General features: G+C 38.4%; 1 protein-coding gene across 3 annotated transcripts in view; it reads left to right on the forward strand.

Moving 5' to 3' along the window:
* The window catches only part of EXOC4 (exocyst complex component 4), a 753652-nt gene that overhangs the window by 344187 nt on the left and 388811 nt on the right, over positions 1-20654 (forward strand). For all 3 annotated transcript variants that reach the window (XM_059711814.1, XM_059711816.1, XM_059711817.1), the window contains exon 10: positions 3731-3827. In XM_059711814.1, coding sequence (XP_059567797.1) covers positions 3731-3827 — 97 coding nt within the window. The remainder of the gene's footprint in view (positions 1-3730; positions 3828-20654) is intronic.

Genomic DNA, 20654 nt, shown 5'->3' on the forward strand with positions numbered 1-20654 from the left:
TGCTTTTCGCTACAATAATACTGCCCCCAAAATAAGGCAGACAGTTTAATTAGTCTCATTAAAGGCTTGTATATAGACTTGTATAATGTTTCCTACAGTAGCAAGGATAACTTTTTTTTTGAATTTGGAGTTTTTGTATTTTAGTTTATGTTCCAATGATGGTGTTTCTGTGTGTGTGTGTGTGTGTGTGTGTGTGTGTGTGTGTTTCTGATCAGTAAGTCCTTGACTGCTTGGTAATTCTCAAGGGGAAATTAGACCACCATTTATTTGCGATGCATTAGGTGTCAGACATTGTCCTGAATGCCCTTGAGTATGTTATCTTACTTAAACATCACCAAAGTCTTTGAAAGAGTTTACTGCAATCTATATTTTATAAATAGAAAAGCTGAGGCTCAGAGGATTGAAATAATGTTATCACACTTACACTAGTAAGTAGCTGATGTGGGGTCTGGCACAGATCTTTTTGACTCTTCCCACTGTACCATCGTTCTCTCAGTGAGAACATGTGTTTCCCTTTTTTTCTGCGGTTTTGGTTTCTTATTTCTGTTCTACTAAAATGACTATATTATAAATGCCATCAAATTCTAGTTGGGAGAATCAAGGAATAAATGAGTTTGGGAGTTCATTATCTATAAGGAAATGCGTTCTAAATGAAGGACTAACTGCAAACAGTCACTGGGTGGCCTGGGTGCCTCTTGCCAATCATCTGAGGGAGCCTGTCACACCCTGTCCTCATTGTCAGAAACAGGAAATGTGGTTGGGGTGTTTCTGCCCCTCCTTTCTGCAGAACATATCTTCTCCTTGGAATGCTATTGTCAGTTTCCCTTCTCCCCAGCCATCCATCATCATTCACCGTTTTCTCTGGTGCCTATCACCTGGCCTCGCCAGCCCAGATATACTGTAGCTGAATAAGTAGCAGGAGGGAGATGCTCTGGGCCATCCTGTGCTCTTCTCAGGATTGGACAACATGCTCCCTAGGACTGTTCATGGCAGCAGCTCCTTGGTTACTTGATTACGGGAAGGCGTGTAAGGACTGGTGAGCCTGGTAGCTCCCCCAGATGTTAGCCGGCTAGAATAAATCTCAGAGCACAGAGTCACAGGCTGTATGGTCTTTGGCCACAGCCTTTACCTTTGGTTGTGACAGCTCTGTTTTCAAGGATATTTCCCCTGGGCCAGTGTTGTTTATTGGTAATTTAGTAAGCTGGGTGAAAACTTGTGGTCTGTAAGGAGGAAAACACAGCGAATACAGTGTGGATGGCCCTTGGTAGCAGGACTGGAGTAACAAAGAACTTCTTGTATGTGGAATTGCTCTTCAGCTTGAAGTCTCTCTCCTTTTTTTCCCCCCTTCATATTTCTGCCCAAGCTTTCAGTAATCCTGTGTCTATAGCTAACAGGGATTTAGAATAAATGACTGGAGGTGGGTAAATCAGGTCTGTACTTAATTATTAAATACTGAAAATCACAGAACATCAGAATTTTTAAAAGCCTTTGGAGATCATGCTGTCTTTAAAAAGATATGCTCACATTGAGTAGATTTAGGCATTATTTTTTGTGTGCATTCATTTATTCCTTTGTAAGTTATTTATGTTGTCCCTGGAGTGCAGAATATAACCAGGTTTCTTCTCTACAACCACCCCCCCATTTCCTTGGTGACTCAATTGTGTCTAGATTTTATGATCTTAGAAGGGGAAGTGTTGATAAAGGAGGCATATTGACTGCTCCTTTTTTTCTGTCTGTGACTATCCGGGGACCTCTGAGGAGGATTTTTATAAAGGAGTCGTGTTTGTGCTGGTCTTGATGCTCTCCTTTAACTCAGCAGAACAGTCATATCACTGATACAAAGATAGTGCAATAAGATGGATTTCTTTCTAATGAGAAAAAATAGCTCATGCTTTAGACTTAAGCACTGAACATGCCATTATATTTTCTGTTTACCTTAAGACAGACCTTGCTCTGATTAGTTGGTGGAAACAACTAATCCAAGTGGGATTTGTCTAGACTCTGGTACCCCTGGGAACTCTTGAGGATCTGGGCTATGGATTTCTGAAGCTTCACATGTTTTTATCAGTCAATTTCCAAGATACCTCAGAGACCTTGAGATAGATAATAAATCAGGTGAGATTAAGCTGGGTTTGGTATCAGGCAAAGAACTATAATTAGAAAGAAAATGTTTAATTTAGGAAAAAGAAGGGAAACATTGTAAGTGCAGATTGCGAAGGTTTTGAGAAGCCCATTTTGTGGCATGTATCTTTCCTGTCAGAGTCCTGACACACTTAAGAAATAACATAAGATAGGTGAAAGATGAACATTACTTTCATATTGATACAGGCCAGATAGAGTCGAGTGAGAGTTCTAAATGAACATCAACATTAAACTGATTTGCGCACCCCCTCATGGAAGGTGCTGGACCACTCGTCCTTCTCTGACAAGGCAGAACCTTTATTTCTCAACTTAGCAAGACCACACTTATTATCTATGTGCATCCGGTTTCTAAACCGGAGTTAGGGGGTTGCTGAAGCAACTATGCACAGCTTTTTCTTCTCAATTTTACCAGAGGAGTTAGTTCACTTTCCCTGGAGTGGGTTAAAGATGGAGAGAGGTCATGGGTTACATTCATCAAGCTTCATTTTAGTGGAAACAAATATGAGCATTGGATATGGAAGGAGAGCATTTCTCCCAACATCCTAAAATATACATTGTTTTCACATGCTAACCTCTCTGAAATTAGGATATATCTGTAATCAATGGCATCTTAATGGCTGTCCAGCCGAAGACAATCTTAATGACTTGTTTTGCCTCAGTGTATAGGAGTTGAGTGACTGACTATTCCTCATACTGTGACTTGGTATTTTAGATAATGAACCTCATAAGGACCATTTGAGGAAGGAATATGAGTCTTGCTTAGTACAGGGACATGTTTTCTTTAGACCTTCTGATGGCATCAGGAACATATCAATATATTAAACCTGGCAGAGTGGATATCAATCAGCAGCTTGAAATAAAGTACTGGATATACTCCTTTAAGAAACTCACTTGCTGAAAATCTTTAGAAAACACGGGAAGTGACAACTCGGAGTCATTCAGAAGAGCTGGACTCTGGGTATTCCATAGTTTTAGGAATATATCAACCAGTTTATATTTCTTATATCTCCTTATTACATGTGTATGTGAGACTTATGGTTAACATCCACTTATTTTAAAAGGAGCTTTTCAGTAAGAAAAAGTAAAGATCCTAAGTGATAAGGAAGCATTCTGTAGTTTAATTAGCAGGACATTTTTTCCCTTACTGTTAACCTAAAATAATAGCAGATCTTACAATCAGTGGGATCTTAGATTTGATGAAATACACACAGTTAAGTTCATTTGGGTCTCGGCTCCAATCTTTACAGCCCTGGACAACTTTGTATGGCAGGTCTCTCCCCTTGAAAGTTGTCTGTGCTCTACTGTTCAAGACAGATACTGGTGGTTAGAGAGCAAGAGCTGTATCCTTGCACTTTTTCTTGAAATATACTCTTTATTCTCACTGTGCTTCCATGAAAATGCTCATTCATGGTTTATTTAATGTGGAAGACTAGGCCAAGTCATTCCAAAATGTTTTGTAGATATTGAAGGCAATTGTTTTCAAAGATGGTCCTTCTTATGCCCCCATAACATTTATCTAGATATGCTTGTTTTATTTCTTTGTAATATTTCTAAAAAAGTAAATCTCTCTTTTATTTTTTTCTGAAAGGTGGCCCTGATGACAATTTAATTGAAGGTGGAGGAACAAAATTTGTCTGCAAACCTGGAGCCAGAAATATTACTGTCATATTCCATCCGCTACTAAGGTAAGTCCAATCCTGTGTAGTCACTGAAGGTCAATATTTTCATTATTGATGCAGATGTATGGAATGCTACTAGGTCAGTCAGCATTGAAACATCATAAAAAAAACAAACCAAAAAAACTTGTTCCATTTCTTAGGGCCTCACTATCAAAGTGGTCAATAGAATAAATAATGTCAACCCCACTAAGTAGCTATTTGTTCTCAGGAGTAATACTTCATAAATACTTTAGGCTTTCTCTCCTACTCTCTGTCCCTGCCCTTCTCCCTCCCCCCGTCTTTTCCTTCCTCTCCTTATGTATTTCAGGGATGGCAAACTAGGGCCCATGGGAGACGTCTAACTGCCACATGTGTTTGTAAATACATTTTTATTGACACACGGCTCATGGTTTATTTAATGTGGAAGACTAGGCCAAGTCATTCCAAATTGTTTTCATGCTCATTCATTTATGTATTGCCCATAGCTGTTTTTGTGCTACAATTGCAGCAGTGAATATTTGCAGCAGAACCCATATGGCCCATAAAGCCGAAAATACTTACTCTCCGGCCCTTGACAGCAAAAAATTGCAGACCCGTGATCTGTCTCACTAATTTACACTAATTACTCAGATTTCCTTTGAGAATTGGCAGGTCTCTGAACAAATATGATTTATAAAACTAAAGACATTATATCAATCAAATACATGGTTTTTTGTTTCTTTGTATTTCAAATCTTTGACTTGATTCTTGGGATCCTCTTGTCTGCTGTTGGATCTCTGTAAATTATTCTTTATTTCAGTCAGTGTATGCTTAATTTCTAGTTGGTCCTTTTTCATGTCCTCCATGGTCTCACTATACTTATTGAGGGATTCATTAAATTTATCGGCGGTTTTCATAAAATTCTTGAAAAACCTTATAAACGTGGCCTTGAACTCTATATCCAGTCGTTTGCTTTCCTCCATTTCTGCCATTTGTGACCTGTTTCTTTGTCTCCGCATTTTGGCTGCTTCCCTGTGTTGATAGAGTGGCCCTGCGCGCCAGGTGTCCTGTAGGGCCCAGTGGCTCAGCCTCCCCAGTTACCTGAGGTGGACACTCTTGGTGCACTCTTGGTGCCTTGGTTGTTGTAGGATCACTGGGAGGAATTGACCTCCAGGCCAATTGGCTGTGAGAATCAGCTGTGTCTGAAGTGGGAGAACTTCTGTGCTGAAGACACCCTTCTGGGGCAAGACTTGCTTCAGTGGGGCTTTGGTGCTCACTGAGTCTGCTCCCTGAGTGTGTCCCTTATGGATCTGAGGAGTTGCAATCTGGATGGTCCCCCTCTGACCACTGGGTACAGTGGCTCCTGGATCTAAGGAGGTGCTAATTCAGCCTCTGTCTGAGGCCACACAGCAGGAGCCACGAAGAGGCTCAGCTGTGAAGCATTGCAACCGCTGCGGGGCCTTGGGCCTTCTCTTGGAAGTTCCGGGTCTGCCTGGCTCGGTTGCAGTTAGGTACATTCACATGCAAAAGCCTCTGCCGCAGCCTGGGTGGGGCGGGGTCTCAGGGAATCAAAGGGCGTAGCAAGCAGCTATGGCTGATTCTCCGCCCAGCCCTAAGGAGTCCAGCGTCTCAGTGACCCGATAATTGCTGCAAGCACCTCTGAGGGAAAGCTGCCCTCAAGTTCGCCCGCTGCCCGACAGTCCAGCTTCTCCCCGTATGAGTCCTGGGTCCCCAGAGACTTCCCGGAACCAGAGTTCAGAGCAGTCGGGAGCTTGTGTCTCCCTCCTGATTCAAAAAGACAGCCGCGTCCTCAGATGCCACCCCCTTTCTGCGCGCGTGAGCCGCCGCACTTCACCTCCGCAGCTCCTCTGGCTCTCAGTGTGCTTTTCTTTCCTTCTAGTTGTAGAATTTACACTCAGCCAGCCTTCCTGTTGTTCTGGATGATGTCTGCTCTGTCCTTTGTGGTGTTTTTCAGTTGTTGTGGGAGGCGGCAATTTCCCAGTGTTTATCTATGCCGCCATCTTAGTTTCTCCCAAATACATGGTTTTTATATGTTGAAGGAAAACTTGATGGTGACTATTATGGTGCTCAATTTATTGTGATATTATGATGTAAGAAAATAAGAATCGATGATAGTTTTATTTTAAAAAAAATTTTAAGCCCTAAGTACCATTAAAAGAGTACTTTTTGGGATGAGGGAAGGGGGTTTGTTCTATGGATCTAAAGTTTCAGTTTTGCAAGATGAAAAAGTTCTTGAGATCTGTTAAAACAATGTGCATATAGTTAACACTTACTGTACTGCATCCCTGAAAGACATTAATATGGTAAATTATGAGTTTTGGCTACAATAAAAAAAGAGAACTTTGGGGACTGATATAATATCTAATATATATAATATCTAATGTAATATTAATTATATGTTTTCCTTGGTAATAACCAGTACATATTTTTGCTGTGTTTTCATATAATGAGTAAGAAACCCTCGAGTTCATTAAAAGTTAGATACCTCATATCATCATGTTCACTTTCTCAGGTAACTTCTATAATACTTGAGGCATGTGGATTAATGGTTAAACAGATGCTACTGAAATGGTCAGAGATAATACTGTATGTATTTTTCAAAAACATAAGTAAGTTATTACTGGAATTATCCTACCATCTCATTAGCCAAGAATTACTAAATTGATATCATTAGAATTCATTTAATTCTCTTCTTTTAACCAGTTTTTTAAAATTGTACTGGAATACTTTACTCAAATAGGTTTAAATGCAAAAAGCACAAATAAATAAATTCAGCAACAATAACAATAAAAATCCTCACTTTTGCACGATAAAAAAATAAAAGATTTTAAAAGAAATGTTATTAATCTTTAAAAAATTGTTTTAGCAAACATTTGAGTAAATTCATGTAATTTAATAATGACTGAATTAAGAGAATTAAGACTAGTCCTCTAAATGTGGTTGATTTTATATACATATGAAATAGGTAAATTACAACATAAAGAATTGCTAGATTAAGTAACAATTCTCTCATATATGGACTGACTTTGGTAATTAATTTAGTACTCACTCTCTTCTCCAATTACAATTGATTTCTACTTAGTTAATGTTGCTAATTGTTAGGAAAATGGGAAACTACCTAAATCAGTATAGGCATCTCCTAACCAAGATTGAATGCCATAATTGACTGCAGAGCTCCATATGGCTTGGTAAATGGAAGCCTCGTGCTTACATTTGTCCCTGAGTACAAAAGAAACAGACCCTGTGGAAGTTTTTGGCAGTGTTGTTAATATCCACTTTTCAAGAGCTTTTTTCCTCATAAACATTTTTTCCTCTTTCAATGTGAAGTTAGTTGAATGGAAAAACATACCATTTCCCACTTAATAAAATGCAATTCGGGTAAAATACTGGTAGAACTTAACACATTACAGTTCTTGACTATTATTGTTTAGTGTTATTTGTGCCTGCTTTACTAAAGAGTTGTTTTGAGGCTGGAGAATACTCCTATTAGGTTTACTCACTTGTTTGGTCTCTACTTTCATTCAGAATTGTGTTGTTGTTGTTATTATTATTATTATTTTCAATCCTCACCTGAGGAGTGAGGATATTTTCCCAATGATTTTTTAGAGAGAGTAGAAAGGAGGCAGGGGGAGGGAAGAGACACATCATCTGAGACACATCAATTGGTTTCCTACCACACGTGCCCAAACTGGGGCAGGGATCTGACCTGCAACCCAGGTATGTGCCCTTGATCAGCAATTGAACCCAAGACCCTTCGGTGCGCAGGCAGATGTTCTACTACTGAGCCACAAGGGTCAGGGTCAGAATTTTATTATTGACTAGAAGCCTGATGCACTAAATTCGTGCACAGGTACAGTCCCTAGGCCTGGCCTGCAATCAGGGCCATCTTCCCCAGCTGTCCGCAGCCAGCCCCGCCCCCAGCCACCAACCCCGCCCCCCCCCCCAGATTTCCCATTCATCATCGGGTGATCCGTGCCTGACAGCCAGAGGAAGGGACCAAGAGATCAGCGGTTACTACCCGCTCACTGGCCCCACCCTTGCTGTGGGTAGCCATCAGGTGATCAGAGCCTACCAGACGGGGAAAGGGACCAAGAGATGGTCAGTGCCCTTCATAGTGACTGATCCAGTGGTCATTCTGGTTGTTCTGCTGTTAGAGTCAATTTGCATATTACCCTTTTATTATATAGGATAGAGGCCTGGTGCATGGGTGGGGGCCGGCTGTCCTGCCCTGAAGGGGGCCCTGGATCAGGGTGGGGAGCATCTCTAATGGGGGTCAGGGCGACTGGGCAAGGGGCTGACATGGGTTTGCAGGCTGGCTACACCCCCGGCTTTGTCAGGAAGGATTTCTGGAATGACGTCGGGAAGATGCCCAGTCTATTAGGTCTAATTAGCATATTACCCTTTTATTAGTATAGATTAGAACTGGAGAAAGTTTTGTTGCATGATTTACAATAGTTTATCATTCATTCATTCTCTGTGTAACTCTTAATATTATGTGGTTTGCAAGGTAAGTCAACTCTTCTCCAAGGAGGTCATCAACATAGACTTTAAATTAGTCTTTGACTCAAAGTGCAACCTGTCTTCTCAAACCATTATAGAGTTGTAGCTGATAACTCTTGATGGGCTTATGGAACTTCAAATGACTAAGATCTTTTAGTATTTAATTTTTTTTAATTTTTTTTTTAGTTTTTATACTTCAGCACTTGCTGATTATTAGAATTAGTATTTCTTCTAAAGTTTGGAAGTTTACTTTCAGTAATGATGAGAATCAGTGTGCATTATCATACTAGTATATTTTATTTTTACTATTATCATTCGAAAATGTCCAATTTCTTCTGTAGTCATTAATTTATTTATGGTCAATAAATGAGATATTTATGGAATACTTGCAATGTGTGTTTTCCCTTCTCTAAGTTAGATCTGTGGTCTTGTTTAGAAATAGTCACTCTTATTTTTATGGACTTATTTAAATATGCCTAGATACCTTTTTCATCCTTTTGCTCCTTGCTTTTTTTTTCGTGCTAGTTTAAAGTGAATGTGATTTAGCAACTTATGACTTAAAAGAAGATGTAACATAGTGGGAGAGGCAGTGTAGAAGAATGGAAAGTTAGGAAAAAGCATAATTTTAAAATTTAAAAAGAAAACCAGAACAAGTTATCAAAGTTCAAATGTAGGTTCCATCAGTTCACTTTTATTCACTGATTATTTCTTGAACTCTGATTCTATGCCAAGTTCTGAGGAGACAAAAACATAAGATGGAATCCTTGCTTACTTGCTTGGTGGCTGCAAAGGTGGCAAAAAATTAGGAAGTCGAAAACACCAATTATTGGAGAGGAGGTTGATCAGTGGGATCTCGTATACCTACTATGTAAACTGGCACAGCCTCTCTGCAAACAGCTTGACGTTATTGAGCGATCACATCCTGTTCCCAAGTAGTCCCATCCAGATGTGTTTCTGCTGGTCTGGAGTGACTAATTTTCTTTCCATCCCAATTTTCCAAACTCTTTTTCTCGTTGATGGTAATAATGAGTCTTTATTTATAATTCCGTATTAAAAATAAGTTCAGAAGGAACTCATCACTAATTGACTTTTATCACAAGCCAGCACTGTTCAAACATGATGTCATTGCTTTCCTCAACGCTTTTAGTGAGCTCTCACATACTTCTCACCCGCAAGGAAGAAACCTTCCCACGTGTGTTGCAGGGCCTTCATTTTTCCTTCCCTTCCCTTCTCCTGTGTCCAGCAACACTGTACTCTGTCTTCCAGAAACTTTGGCTGTGGCTTTTCCACACTTTATTTATTTAAAAATTGCTTTTCATAATTTTTACTCAGCTGCCAGTGCATTCTTTGCAGCCTGAAGGTTTTCCCTACAGAAAACTGAACCACCTGCTGAGAACACCACACTGTGGATTCCCATTATGCTGTTTTATATATGCTCAGCAGTCGTTTATACTGTCCTCACGTAAACTCATTGCACAGGCTCCTCAGATCTGGTAACCTTGCAGACTTATCCTTGTACTCTTCTCAATTAATGCCGGCCCATCACCAGGAAACGCACAGGCTGTTGGAGGCAAATATACTGACTTCCTATTTGTTCACTTCTCATTAACCCTGCTTACCCCTCCCGTGAGTTGTTTACTTAATGCTTTTCCATACCATTTTCTCTTTTTGGTACATAAACCAGAAAATTGTCTTAGAGTGTGAAGTTTTAGAAAGATGAAGTATAGTAGTATCCTTGCTTCAGTCTTGGTCTAAAAAGGCATTGTGTGCAATTAAACCTTTAAGCTTTGGATGATAAGATAAGGGGTCATCTGATCAATTTTTCTCCTGGTGGGTCTAAATGAAAAACAAACAAAACCATATTGAAATAAATACACTTCAGGCCACATCTGGGTAGATTTTGAAATACTTGCACCAAAATATAGACCCTGGAAATGATAGGACTGATGCCTTTTTCCCACCGACAAGTTTGCTATTTTTATAGCTTTCTCATAAAACATGCAAGAGGAATGATGGATTCACTCTGATAAATGGAATTTATTTTCTAGGCCTTGAATTTGGAGAACAAAAGGGAGAAATGTTAATGTTGAAATTTGAATGGCATATTTTTCTTCTTTTGTCTAGGTCTAACATGAATTTAGATTGTTAAAATAAAAATTATTATTTTTGAATAATTATATCATGGTAATTATTAACCATGATCTAAATATAACTAAACCTTCACCAAATGAAGTACATTTTATTGAGGTATCAACCATAGTTTAACATAGTGTAACACTTTTAAATCACAACTAATATATAAGAACTTTGTGGCTGCTGTTTGTGGGGAGACGGGGTGAGAATTTCTTTTTCCCTTTGTGTTTTCATTTATTTTTTATTATAGTTAATCTTTATTCTCTAAAAATCTGAAAACAAAGAATATATCATGTCTTAGATTTGTTAGTACAATTTCTTCATATGGCAGAAAATGGTAGAGAACAAAATGTATTCTAGATTCTTGTAGCATCTAACTGAAGTATTCAGAATACAATCTAATGCTTGCTCTGTCTTTTTATCTATCCATCTATGCATGTATTCTGGGCCAGTAAGGCAGATTAGCGAGGACAGTTACAAATGACAGCAAAGTTTGTGTTGCTCTGTGTTGCTGTCACCATCTCTTGTAGGCTTCTGGTTTCTGAGGCAGAATCATCAAAGACAGACTGGGATTTGATGCTGCCTATCATTGCTTGAGAGGCAGAAATTCCAAGTCTTTAGAGCTAGGCCAAGTCAGGACCAAGGACACATGAGTTCAAGGAAGCCTCACTGTGTCCTCACATGGCCCCTTCTAAGTACATAAACCCTATTGGATCAGGGTCCCACCCTTATGATCTCTTTTAACCTTAATTATCTGCTGCAGAGAATATACATTAAGTTTTGCATTTAGAACACTCTGTGGAAATTAATTTAGTAAATGGTTTATTTAATCACTCTTTTAGCACTGGAACCATTGTTCCAATGGAAAGGCATTTTCTGTATTGCATGGTAGAGAGGATAGACGACTGAAAGTGGGCTGGGGAGTAGGATAGGAATGATCCTAGTTAAATTTTTGATGTTTTTCAGATCACTGTGAGTCTTAAGTTTTTATGTATATAAAATAAAGGAGTCGGTTGGTATGTATTTTTCTTTTTACCTTTTGAGTTTTGTGATTCTGTGATTGGGAAATGCTTTTCTAATATTTAGGGACTCCAAAGGCTTAACATTTTAAAATTTAAATGCTCAACTGACAGTGTATTTTTTTCTTTTGCTTATTGCTTCAACTAGCTTTTAAAAGGCATTTGGCTCTTTAGGGTAATGAGCACTTTGCATAAATGAAGTGTGTTTCCTATGAGACAATTGAAGAACAGATGTTTGCAGTCTTGGGGTGACTTGGCAGAGGTAAAAGGCTGAAGACATAGTAGATGACGGTGCCATTTAAAGTTGTAAAAATGCCACTGAGGCTTACTCTGTTGAACACAACTTGAATATTGAATATCTAGGCACTGAACGTTTTTCACTATTATCAGCAACACTTCATTAAAATCAGACAGCAATTAAGTCTTCCTGGGTAGAACAAAAAATGAAATATTTATTGGTCATTAAGGAGTAGGCTGGCATTTAGGTCAGTTAATGAGTTGAAATTTTCTTTGCAACTGGGGCTTTGGTGATGGGCAGTATCTCTGCTGTGCGCCTTTCTTAAGGCAATCGACTGTAAGAACAAGTAATTGTAACCACATAATCAATTCATATTTGCCTTTATAAAGAGTAACTTCTAAAAGTTAATCTTGACAGATACAGGAACTGCCAGTTAGCAATAGTATGGGGTACTGTTTCAAAGTTTCTTATGGCCTGGTTGTGAATAGCTGTGAAATTAAAGTTAGGGGATCAGGAAGTAGCTGAAACCAAACCTGAGGAATGAAAGGCTCTAGCACTGATTATACCAGTAACATAGTTATGTTTCTAAAAATTATATTCCAAATTCCATGGCCTTGTGATTAATATTTTTATTTTTGTTGTATTCATTATTGTACTTATAATTCCACATATTGACAATACTGGCAGATCAAAGGCATATAAAATTCATTGTTATTATTAAGCATAATAAAAATTTATTGGCTCGTGCATTTAACAAAATTTATTGAGCACTTACTTTGTGCCAAGTGTTTCCATCTAGCAACTGACAAGTTTCTGACTGCATGCAATTTAGTCTAGCAGAAAAGTCAGACAACGAAAAGTAAACCAATGCACCTGGGAAACAGTATCAGGTTTATGAAGTGTTTATGAAGAACAACAGAGAAATTAGGAATTTAGTAATGACTGGCGGTGGTGCTAGGGGCACGATTTTATATAGGGTGAGCTGGGAAGGCGTTTCTGAGAAATGACTTTGATTGCAAGAAGATGAATACTCTCAAGGAAGAGTGAATAGGATGGTGTGAATGGCGGGGTGTGGTGCTGGGGTGCAGGCCTGGGCCTATAAGCAGGGAGCTTGTACACAGGGTTGTCCAGGCAAAAATTTCTCCTTTTTGTTTCAACAAGGATGGCATTTTATTTAGATGGTAAGAAATTTGGGGGACTAGATCTGAAACTTTAAGCAACTCTGAAGACCCAGAGAGAGCCTCCTTTAATGGCTGTCAGGCTTTATCTTGCTGGCTTTGGAACACCCAGGATCCCTGTTTTTAATGGTGACGTTATTCGCACTTCTCTAATTAACATAATGAAAATCCTTTGTCCCTCTTAACAATGATGTGTACTGAAATGGAAAAGAAGTCTTTGATATAGTCCACTTTGAAGTATTACCAGAGATATGGAGCAAATGTTACAATGCCATTAGCCTGTCAGGATATTATTAAGGAGTTATTTATCCTGTGTGACATCCCAAATATATGAGAGTTTGCAAAGAATAGTTGTGACTGAACTGCATACTACTATTTGCTTGTAAACAGTAGGATGGGTTGATGGGCTGCTCTGCAGAAGGCCTGTTTTGCTTGCTTGTTTATAATAAGCTTTGCCAACAAATCTTCACAGTTTTTTATAGAAAACTCTTTAACTACATATGAACTATATACTAGTATATTGGTCTAAAGCAGGTCTAACACAAGAGGTCTTTTTAACTTTTCTGGCACTAACTCATGCTAATAAATGAGTAAATTTGGTAACACCATTTTAGGTCTTCGAAATTCCAAATTTGCATTCCTGTAACATCCTGGATTTTGGCTCTTTGTGATCTGTCCTTTCTCAAGTTGTTTCCTAACATTTCTTCCACAGTGGAGGGAGGATAGTGGTTCAGATGCATCTCCTATACAAATGGGGCACACAGTTACCATTAGTTTAAAGAAGTAAATAGGCAATTTATCAGAGTGATAGCAAAATATTTGTTGATTTGCAGTGAATGTTGTTTTCATTCAACAAAAATATAAAATTATTTTTACTTTAGTAATGATATTGAAATAGGTCAATCTTTCTTTCATATCTAAAGTGGGATATTACATATTTTTCAGATCTTTTTACCCCTGTCATAACTAGAAAGTGCCTTATGGAATAAAATACAGAAATATAAAGGTGAATTTAGAAATTTATTTTTTTATGCTACTGATCCGAAACTATGACTTTTATCATTTGACTAGTTAAACACATTGCCTGGCTGGTGTGGCTTAGCGGTTGAGTGTTGACTCAGGAACCAAGAGATTACCAGTTCTATTCCCAGTCAGGGCACATGCCTAGGTAGGGGCGCTGTAGGAGGCAGCCAATAGGTGATGTTCTTCTCTCATTGGTGTTTCTATCTCTCTCTCCCTCTCCTTTTCTCTCTCTCTAAAAATTCATAAAAACATTTTTTAAAATATGAGGCTACTTATTAGAACTTTAAATACTTTTCACCTTTTCTTTCTCTTATTACTACATTAAAAGTTTATGGATGCATGAAGTAGCTTTTGCCTTATCATTTTTTCATGATTAGTGGGATACCCTTCCTAAAATCTTTTCTAATAGAAGAAACCTTGCTTTAAAAGCTTTCTTATTTAGCCACTGTTCTGTTTCCCTTAGATTTTTACTTTTATTTAAAAAATGTGCGATAGCTCCTGGGTCAGTTTTTGAATGTATGTGTATATGTATGTGGGTTTGTGTGTTTGTGTGTGTGTGTGTGTGTGTGTGTGTGTGTGTAGTTTGTTTTGAAAGAGGGATTTAAATTAAGTTTGATTACTTAGAGTAAGCATGAATGTCACAAGCTGAATAACTACTTTGTATTTCTTTTCCCGATATTTTTATCTTTGAGAAATGCACAAAATGTATCCCCACATGTCACTGTGATGTGTGCATTGGTGTTTGGAGGAATATTATTCCGAGTGTTCACAGGTATATTTTTATACAGATACATGTTTGTCCTTAATGAGCTAAAGCTAAGCTGGACATTTTGAAAGATGCTGGTGATTAGATAGTCTAGCAAATAACATTGTAGATCATACATTATTCATGCATGAGAGAAAACGTGGCTTCCCTGTTGCATTTTTATGAAACACAGCGGTTTTTGTCCTGTCCTCAGAATTATGAAAAACATTGCTGTTTTCAGACTGTCTGACCGGTAAAGGCCTATGAAGCACTTGAATGGTGGAATATTTATATTTCAAACCCCTCATTTGAATAACTGCTTTGGAATTTATTTACAGATGTTAAATGCATTTAATCTTCAAGCTAACCTTTAGAGATTATAATTTTTTTAGAACTTTCTTTTTCTTCCATATGATGTGTGCTATATGGCTGAATTCTGATTGCAAATACCTGGCATTTTTTTTTTTTTTAATTACTGAGCAAAATGGAGAGCCGATCAGCACACATATCAAAGCACATCTCAACAACAATGTCAAAGAGGTAAGACATGTCAGTCTTGTTAGAAGAAGAGTACAGGCCATTTCTTATGAGGACCAGTAGGAAGAACCGAAAATGTTAGTGAAAAACAGAAGATTTGATCTCTATTTTCAAATAAATGTCTATCACGAGAGATAAAGCAGTTTAGTATCTTGTTGTTGCATAAATCTGGATTAGAACTCCAACATTGGTTGGATGTTAAAGAAATGTGACTTACATATTGATAATTCTCTAATGAACAAGGCAATTGAAAGACAGGAACAGTTTCCTGAGAAGACAGTACCCTGGCGACGCTTACACAGAAGTGAATTTGGGATGCAGTGAGCTAGATGCTGAGTGGTCAGGTCTACATTCGTTAAATCTACGATTGTAAGTCTTTCTAATACACTGTGCAGTCGGAGCTCTGGATAGAAAGGTTTCTTTCACTGCTTGTGCATTTGGGTTACTTTTTCATACCAGCTTAATGCTGCCGCTCATTGGCAGGATCAAGGAGTTATAGCTGACTTCTGCATTATTTCAGCTTTGACTTTCTGTTTCCCAACACAAGGGTAAGAGGGAAACTTGTGTTTTGGCTGTATCAAGAGCAGTTGTTCCAGGCTTTCCTTCTGTCCTCTTTTGTTTTTCCTTCTCTGCTCCTATTTATATATTTTTCTGTGTTTTTTTTTTTCCTGTGCCAGTAACTGGTTCATGATGAGTTTAAGTCAGTGACTCTTAAGGCAACATGAAGACTGGCTTTCTTCTGCTGTAAAAGTTAATATGAAACTAAAACTGTGTTTCCAAATAAACCTGTAATCATCGTGACTGCTGCTATGATTTTGACCTTGTTTAAGTAGACATTTTGGGTGTAGGTTTTCTTATTATCTGTTAAATTTTATAATTATTAATGAATATTGTTGGAAGCCTACATATAAAATACAGAGAAGAGTCTTTTCAGTGCAAAATGTGTACATAATTTGTGTGCTGCTTTTTATGCATTCTGTACCTGCATTTGCCTTGGATGCAGTAGCCAAAATATGCTTATTCAGCATTCAGTGAAATGTGCTTATGTTCAGCCACAGGCCCATTTACATCTGATTTTGAAACCTGAATTGATAATGTAATTTGGTATCAAAAATATCGTAGGAATACCTAGAGGAAAAACATGGTCTCTACTTTTAATAACTTACATTCCTTCGGGTGTTGGCCCATACCTTGTTTCTCTGTATAATTTGCAAAATTATTTTGCTGTTCCCCTTACCCCTCAGAAAAGACACTCTCACCCCTATTCATTTTGTCTTCTTATTTGTGCTTTGCATACTTTCTTCCAGGGGCTTCTGCATAATACCAAGGGCTCGTCCTTGGTCATTTTAAGCTTTTTTTTTTACTTTCAGTAATGGTCATTTGAGCATTGAATCATTAATGTTGCCTACTGTGTTTTTTTATATGTCATACCACAAGGGAAATGTTTTCCATTTCATGGTCAAGAAAGTCTTTTTATTTTGCTTTTATACTCAAAAACAAATGAACAAACAAAAATAAACCTCAAACTAAGCAAGACTATTTTTTGAGATTTTGTTATTCAATAAGAAAAAGGCAAGTTCTTTGATTCATGCAAGATAAGCAAGAACAGACAGATATAAAGAATAGAGGTGGAAGTATCATAGAAGATGATTTAGTTTTTAATTACCTTAATTTCAGATTTTTTGTAAGAATAGTGGTTTTTAACTTGGAAATGCTGGGTCTGTTCTTTTGCAAATGAAACAGATATTGGAGTTTTTGATGTCCTCAAATAGTCTTCAGTACTTGTGGAAGAATAGGAATTATTTTCAAATTACTTTTGTTAAGTTCAGCATTCTTTACAGCCTATTACTGGAAGCTACCACATTGTAAGTAGATGAGAAAGTATTTGAGCATAGGAAGAAGAACAAAGTGAAATGCCAGAAGTTTCTATGAAATCACTTTTTAGTGAAAGAATATGGAAGCATCGTAATTAGAGTCTGTGAATTCAGAATCTGTAAATATTTTACAGGCTATTTTGTTTCTTTTCATTTTTATTGTGATATAACATGTACAAATGCTGATATACAATTAATAATTTATGAATTTTTACACAAGTGTAACCATAACCCAGATCATAATATGGAACATTAATATAGGTCATCTTCAGGGCCCCCGAAACCCTCCTCATATTGACACTCAATACCCTTTTCTAAGAGGTAACTATTCTTCTGATTTCTCTCACTGTAGAGAGACTGGTTTTGCCTGTGATGGGACTTCATATGAATGGAGTCATACAATATGTCCTCTTTGGTGTTTGGCTTCTTTCGTAGGACATTGGGTCTGTGTTAGTCATTTACGTTATTTGGAGTAGCAGCAGTACTTGGTTTCTTTATGTCAGTCATTGTATCAGATATCACTGAAATTTATAGTTATAAAAACAATAGTCAATTATTATTTTTTAATAAATGAGAATTTTTAACTATCTATGGTCCTAAAACTGCTTAAAATTGAAACTTCTTCAAAACAACTTCTCAAGAAAAATTTTTATTTCCTGTCTTGTGGGGCTAAAGAGCCTCTTAGGCAAGTAAGAGATCGTGGAGGCCTGGCGCTTGTTCCGGCCAGGTGATGCACCAGGGTGCCCAGGACCAGTTTGTCCCCATGATAAATATAGACGTGTTCTACAGCATTGGAAGTAAAAGTCAGGTGAGCTAAAGGTAGTTGAGTCTGAATTTCCCAGACTTAGGGATTATGAATCAATCAATGAAAAAATAACTGGCAACTAGCATAGGTTGCCAGTTTTATTCAAGAGAAGGAATTTCAACACCAGGAAAAGTAAAACTATTACCTCAAAATTAAGTACCATACTTTTCAAAGAAAGATTGTTTGCAACTTTAAAGCAACATTCTTAGGCAAACTTCAGTATGCAAGCTTGTGTTTAGAAGCAATAAAATTCAGTCAAGAAGGAGGGAGAAGTGTGACATGAGGGATTAATCAGGAGTCCATTGGATGTATCGCAGGGAACAATGAGCAGGCTTGGGCGATGGGGAGGCCCTCACATCACTGCAGTGAGTAGGCACTGGCTGTGCATCGCAAGGCTGTGGTGCATAATGGGCAGTCAGTAAAGATGTCTGGAGTAAATGAGCAAAGGAATCATTAGTAAGTGGGTGGGCTCATTGTAAAAGCACAACACAAACTTGATGAATATTAAATATTTTAATAGGTCTTTGGAATTTTGCTTTTAATTATCACATATTAAAAGCTATGTGTCTTTAACCTCTTTATCTTCAGTCTATTGTTAATTATATTTATTCACTGTCTTCACTTTAGCTGCTTGACTATCAGAACATAATTCTGTGCAGTTACATTTCTCGTTGCCACTTTGCTTTCTGGGTTTTAATCCGCCTGCACCTTCCTGGTGGCTGCTGGATCCCTGGGCAGCAGTGCCCTCCCGGGCAGGCCATTCTCTCCCTCTGCCCGGTGCGCTCAGGGCAGCAGCATCAGCAAAGCCATCAGTATCTCTTTGCATATTTTATTTTTTACATGTAAGTTGGAAATAAGAATAGAAAAGAATATTGTATGGAAAGAGGCTCCTAAATCCATTCTTTAAAATGGAATGAGAAATTCTGAGCAGGTTTGATAGAGGTGCATCAGCGCTCAGAGAGGCACCTGAATGGATCTGCAGTCCTTTCTTATTTTGAAGCTTTCAGGAAAAGTGAAAAGAGGGTCTCACTGAGGAATAAAAAGGAACCACATCCATCTCTGAAATGTGGGAGTCCCTATGCTTCTTAAGCCTTGATTCATGACTTTTTTGGAGGGGGTGATTGACGTATTGATTTTTCATGCTGCAACTTACATTCAACAGGACTTGACTATACTTAAAGTAAACGGTATTTGGGGGGGAATTCTTCCATGCAGTCATATTTTTCTGTTCATTATTTTTCAATCCCCCTCTTCTGCCAACAAATATTTATCCAGTGGGTATTATGAGCCAGACATTGTCCTGGCCTCTGTGGAGACTTGTTCCTAATTAGGTTGACCTGGTAATCTGAGAATTAAAGAAAATCCATTATAAGGAAGTCCATTACTCTCCAGTGCTGAATTGCCTCAATTTTCCTTCTTTACCCTTAAATTTTATTGTTGCAGAGGCACAGTTCTTTCTGTGTCCCTTCCTTTTCTGGGAGCTGTTCCTCCCCTAGTTTTTATTCCATTTCTCTTCATCTCCTCTGGGATATTGTTTTTGTTGTTGTTTGTTTCTTTTTTTTTTTTTTTAGACCTAATTACTCCGGTGTCTTCTGTCTTTATCTAATGGCTCTTTCCCTGAGATCTATCAAACTATATGCTCAACTGGACCTCTCTCCTTTCATAAAACCTCTTTCCGCATATCACCCCCTTCACCCTTCACTGAAAAGCCTCTTTTCTCCCTACTCAACTGTTCAATCTGTGCTCTTCATTTCCCTCCTTTTCCCCAAAGTTTACTTTGCACTCTACTGACCTGTAATACCTAATTGTCAAGTCTCAAGGGTATTTTTCAGTTTTAACTCTCCTGATTTTGTCAGCCTTTTACAGAGCTGATTATGCTTTATCTTTCAACCTTTCCCTTCTCTGCTTCCCTGTCACCGCCATCTCTGGCCTCTCATTCCACTTCAGACCTGTTAAGTTCTGTTCTCTCTGCCACCTCATTCAGCATAAGTTCTCCACAGTCTGCCCTGAACCCCTTTCGGCTCACTGTACATTGTCACACTCATTCAGTAGTTGGAGCTGTTACTTTCAAAATGTCATCTCTGAACAGGAACTCTGTCCCAAGGTCCAGGAGCCAGGGCAGTTCTAGAACTGAATGAATGATCTCTTTGTCTCTTTTGTTTGCTTCCTGAGGTCTGTATCGTCCTAAACTCTAACATTCCCCAGACCTCACTGCTCTGTCCTGCCTCTCTTCCTCGAGTGTGTTTTCTCTCAGCCGATGCCCTTTCCTTCTCTACCTGGTGAATGAATGTCTACTCACCCCTCAGCAACATCTTTGCTGGGACAGCTGACACCCCTCGTACTCCTCCCCTTTCCTCTATGCGCTTGTCGCCTGGCATGTAATTATTCTCTAAGTGTCTTTTCTCATAGTTCTCAGATGTTTCTCCCTCACAGAGAAGATGCTAGTGAGCATTTTCAATTGGCCTTGCATACCTGGAACTTTGTTGCTGTCCCGCACACACTCGGCTCTCGGTAATATCTGGTGAGTGGATTCACAATGTAAGCTTTTCATGGAGAGTGGGATCCTACAGTTCTCAGTGTCGGAGTGATAATGGGGACAGGCATGTTAGGTGACCATGCACAGTTCAGAGTTCAGGATTTGTGCTCCCGTGTGCCTTAAGGTCATTGCCTCCTAAAATAGATTTGCGTCCAGTTTTCCTTCTTGGGGCTAATTTCGATATCCAAATCAATTAATTACAAAGATAAATTTCCAAATGTGTTTTGTGGCTTAAGGAAACTGCTCCTTATATGGGTTTGATTACA

The sequence above is a fragment of the Myotis daubentonii genome, chromosome 10, assembly GCF_963259705.1.
Source record: "Myotis daubentonii chromosome 10, mMyoDau2.1, whole genome shotgun sequence".
Lineage (NCBI taxonomy): Eukaryota > Metazoa > Chordata > Mammalia > Chiroptera > Vespertilionidae > Myotis > Myotis daubentonii.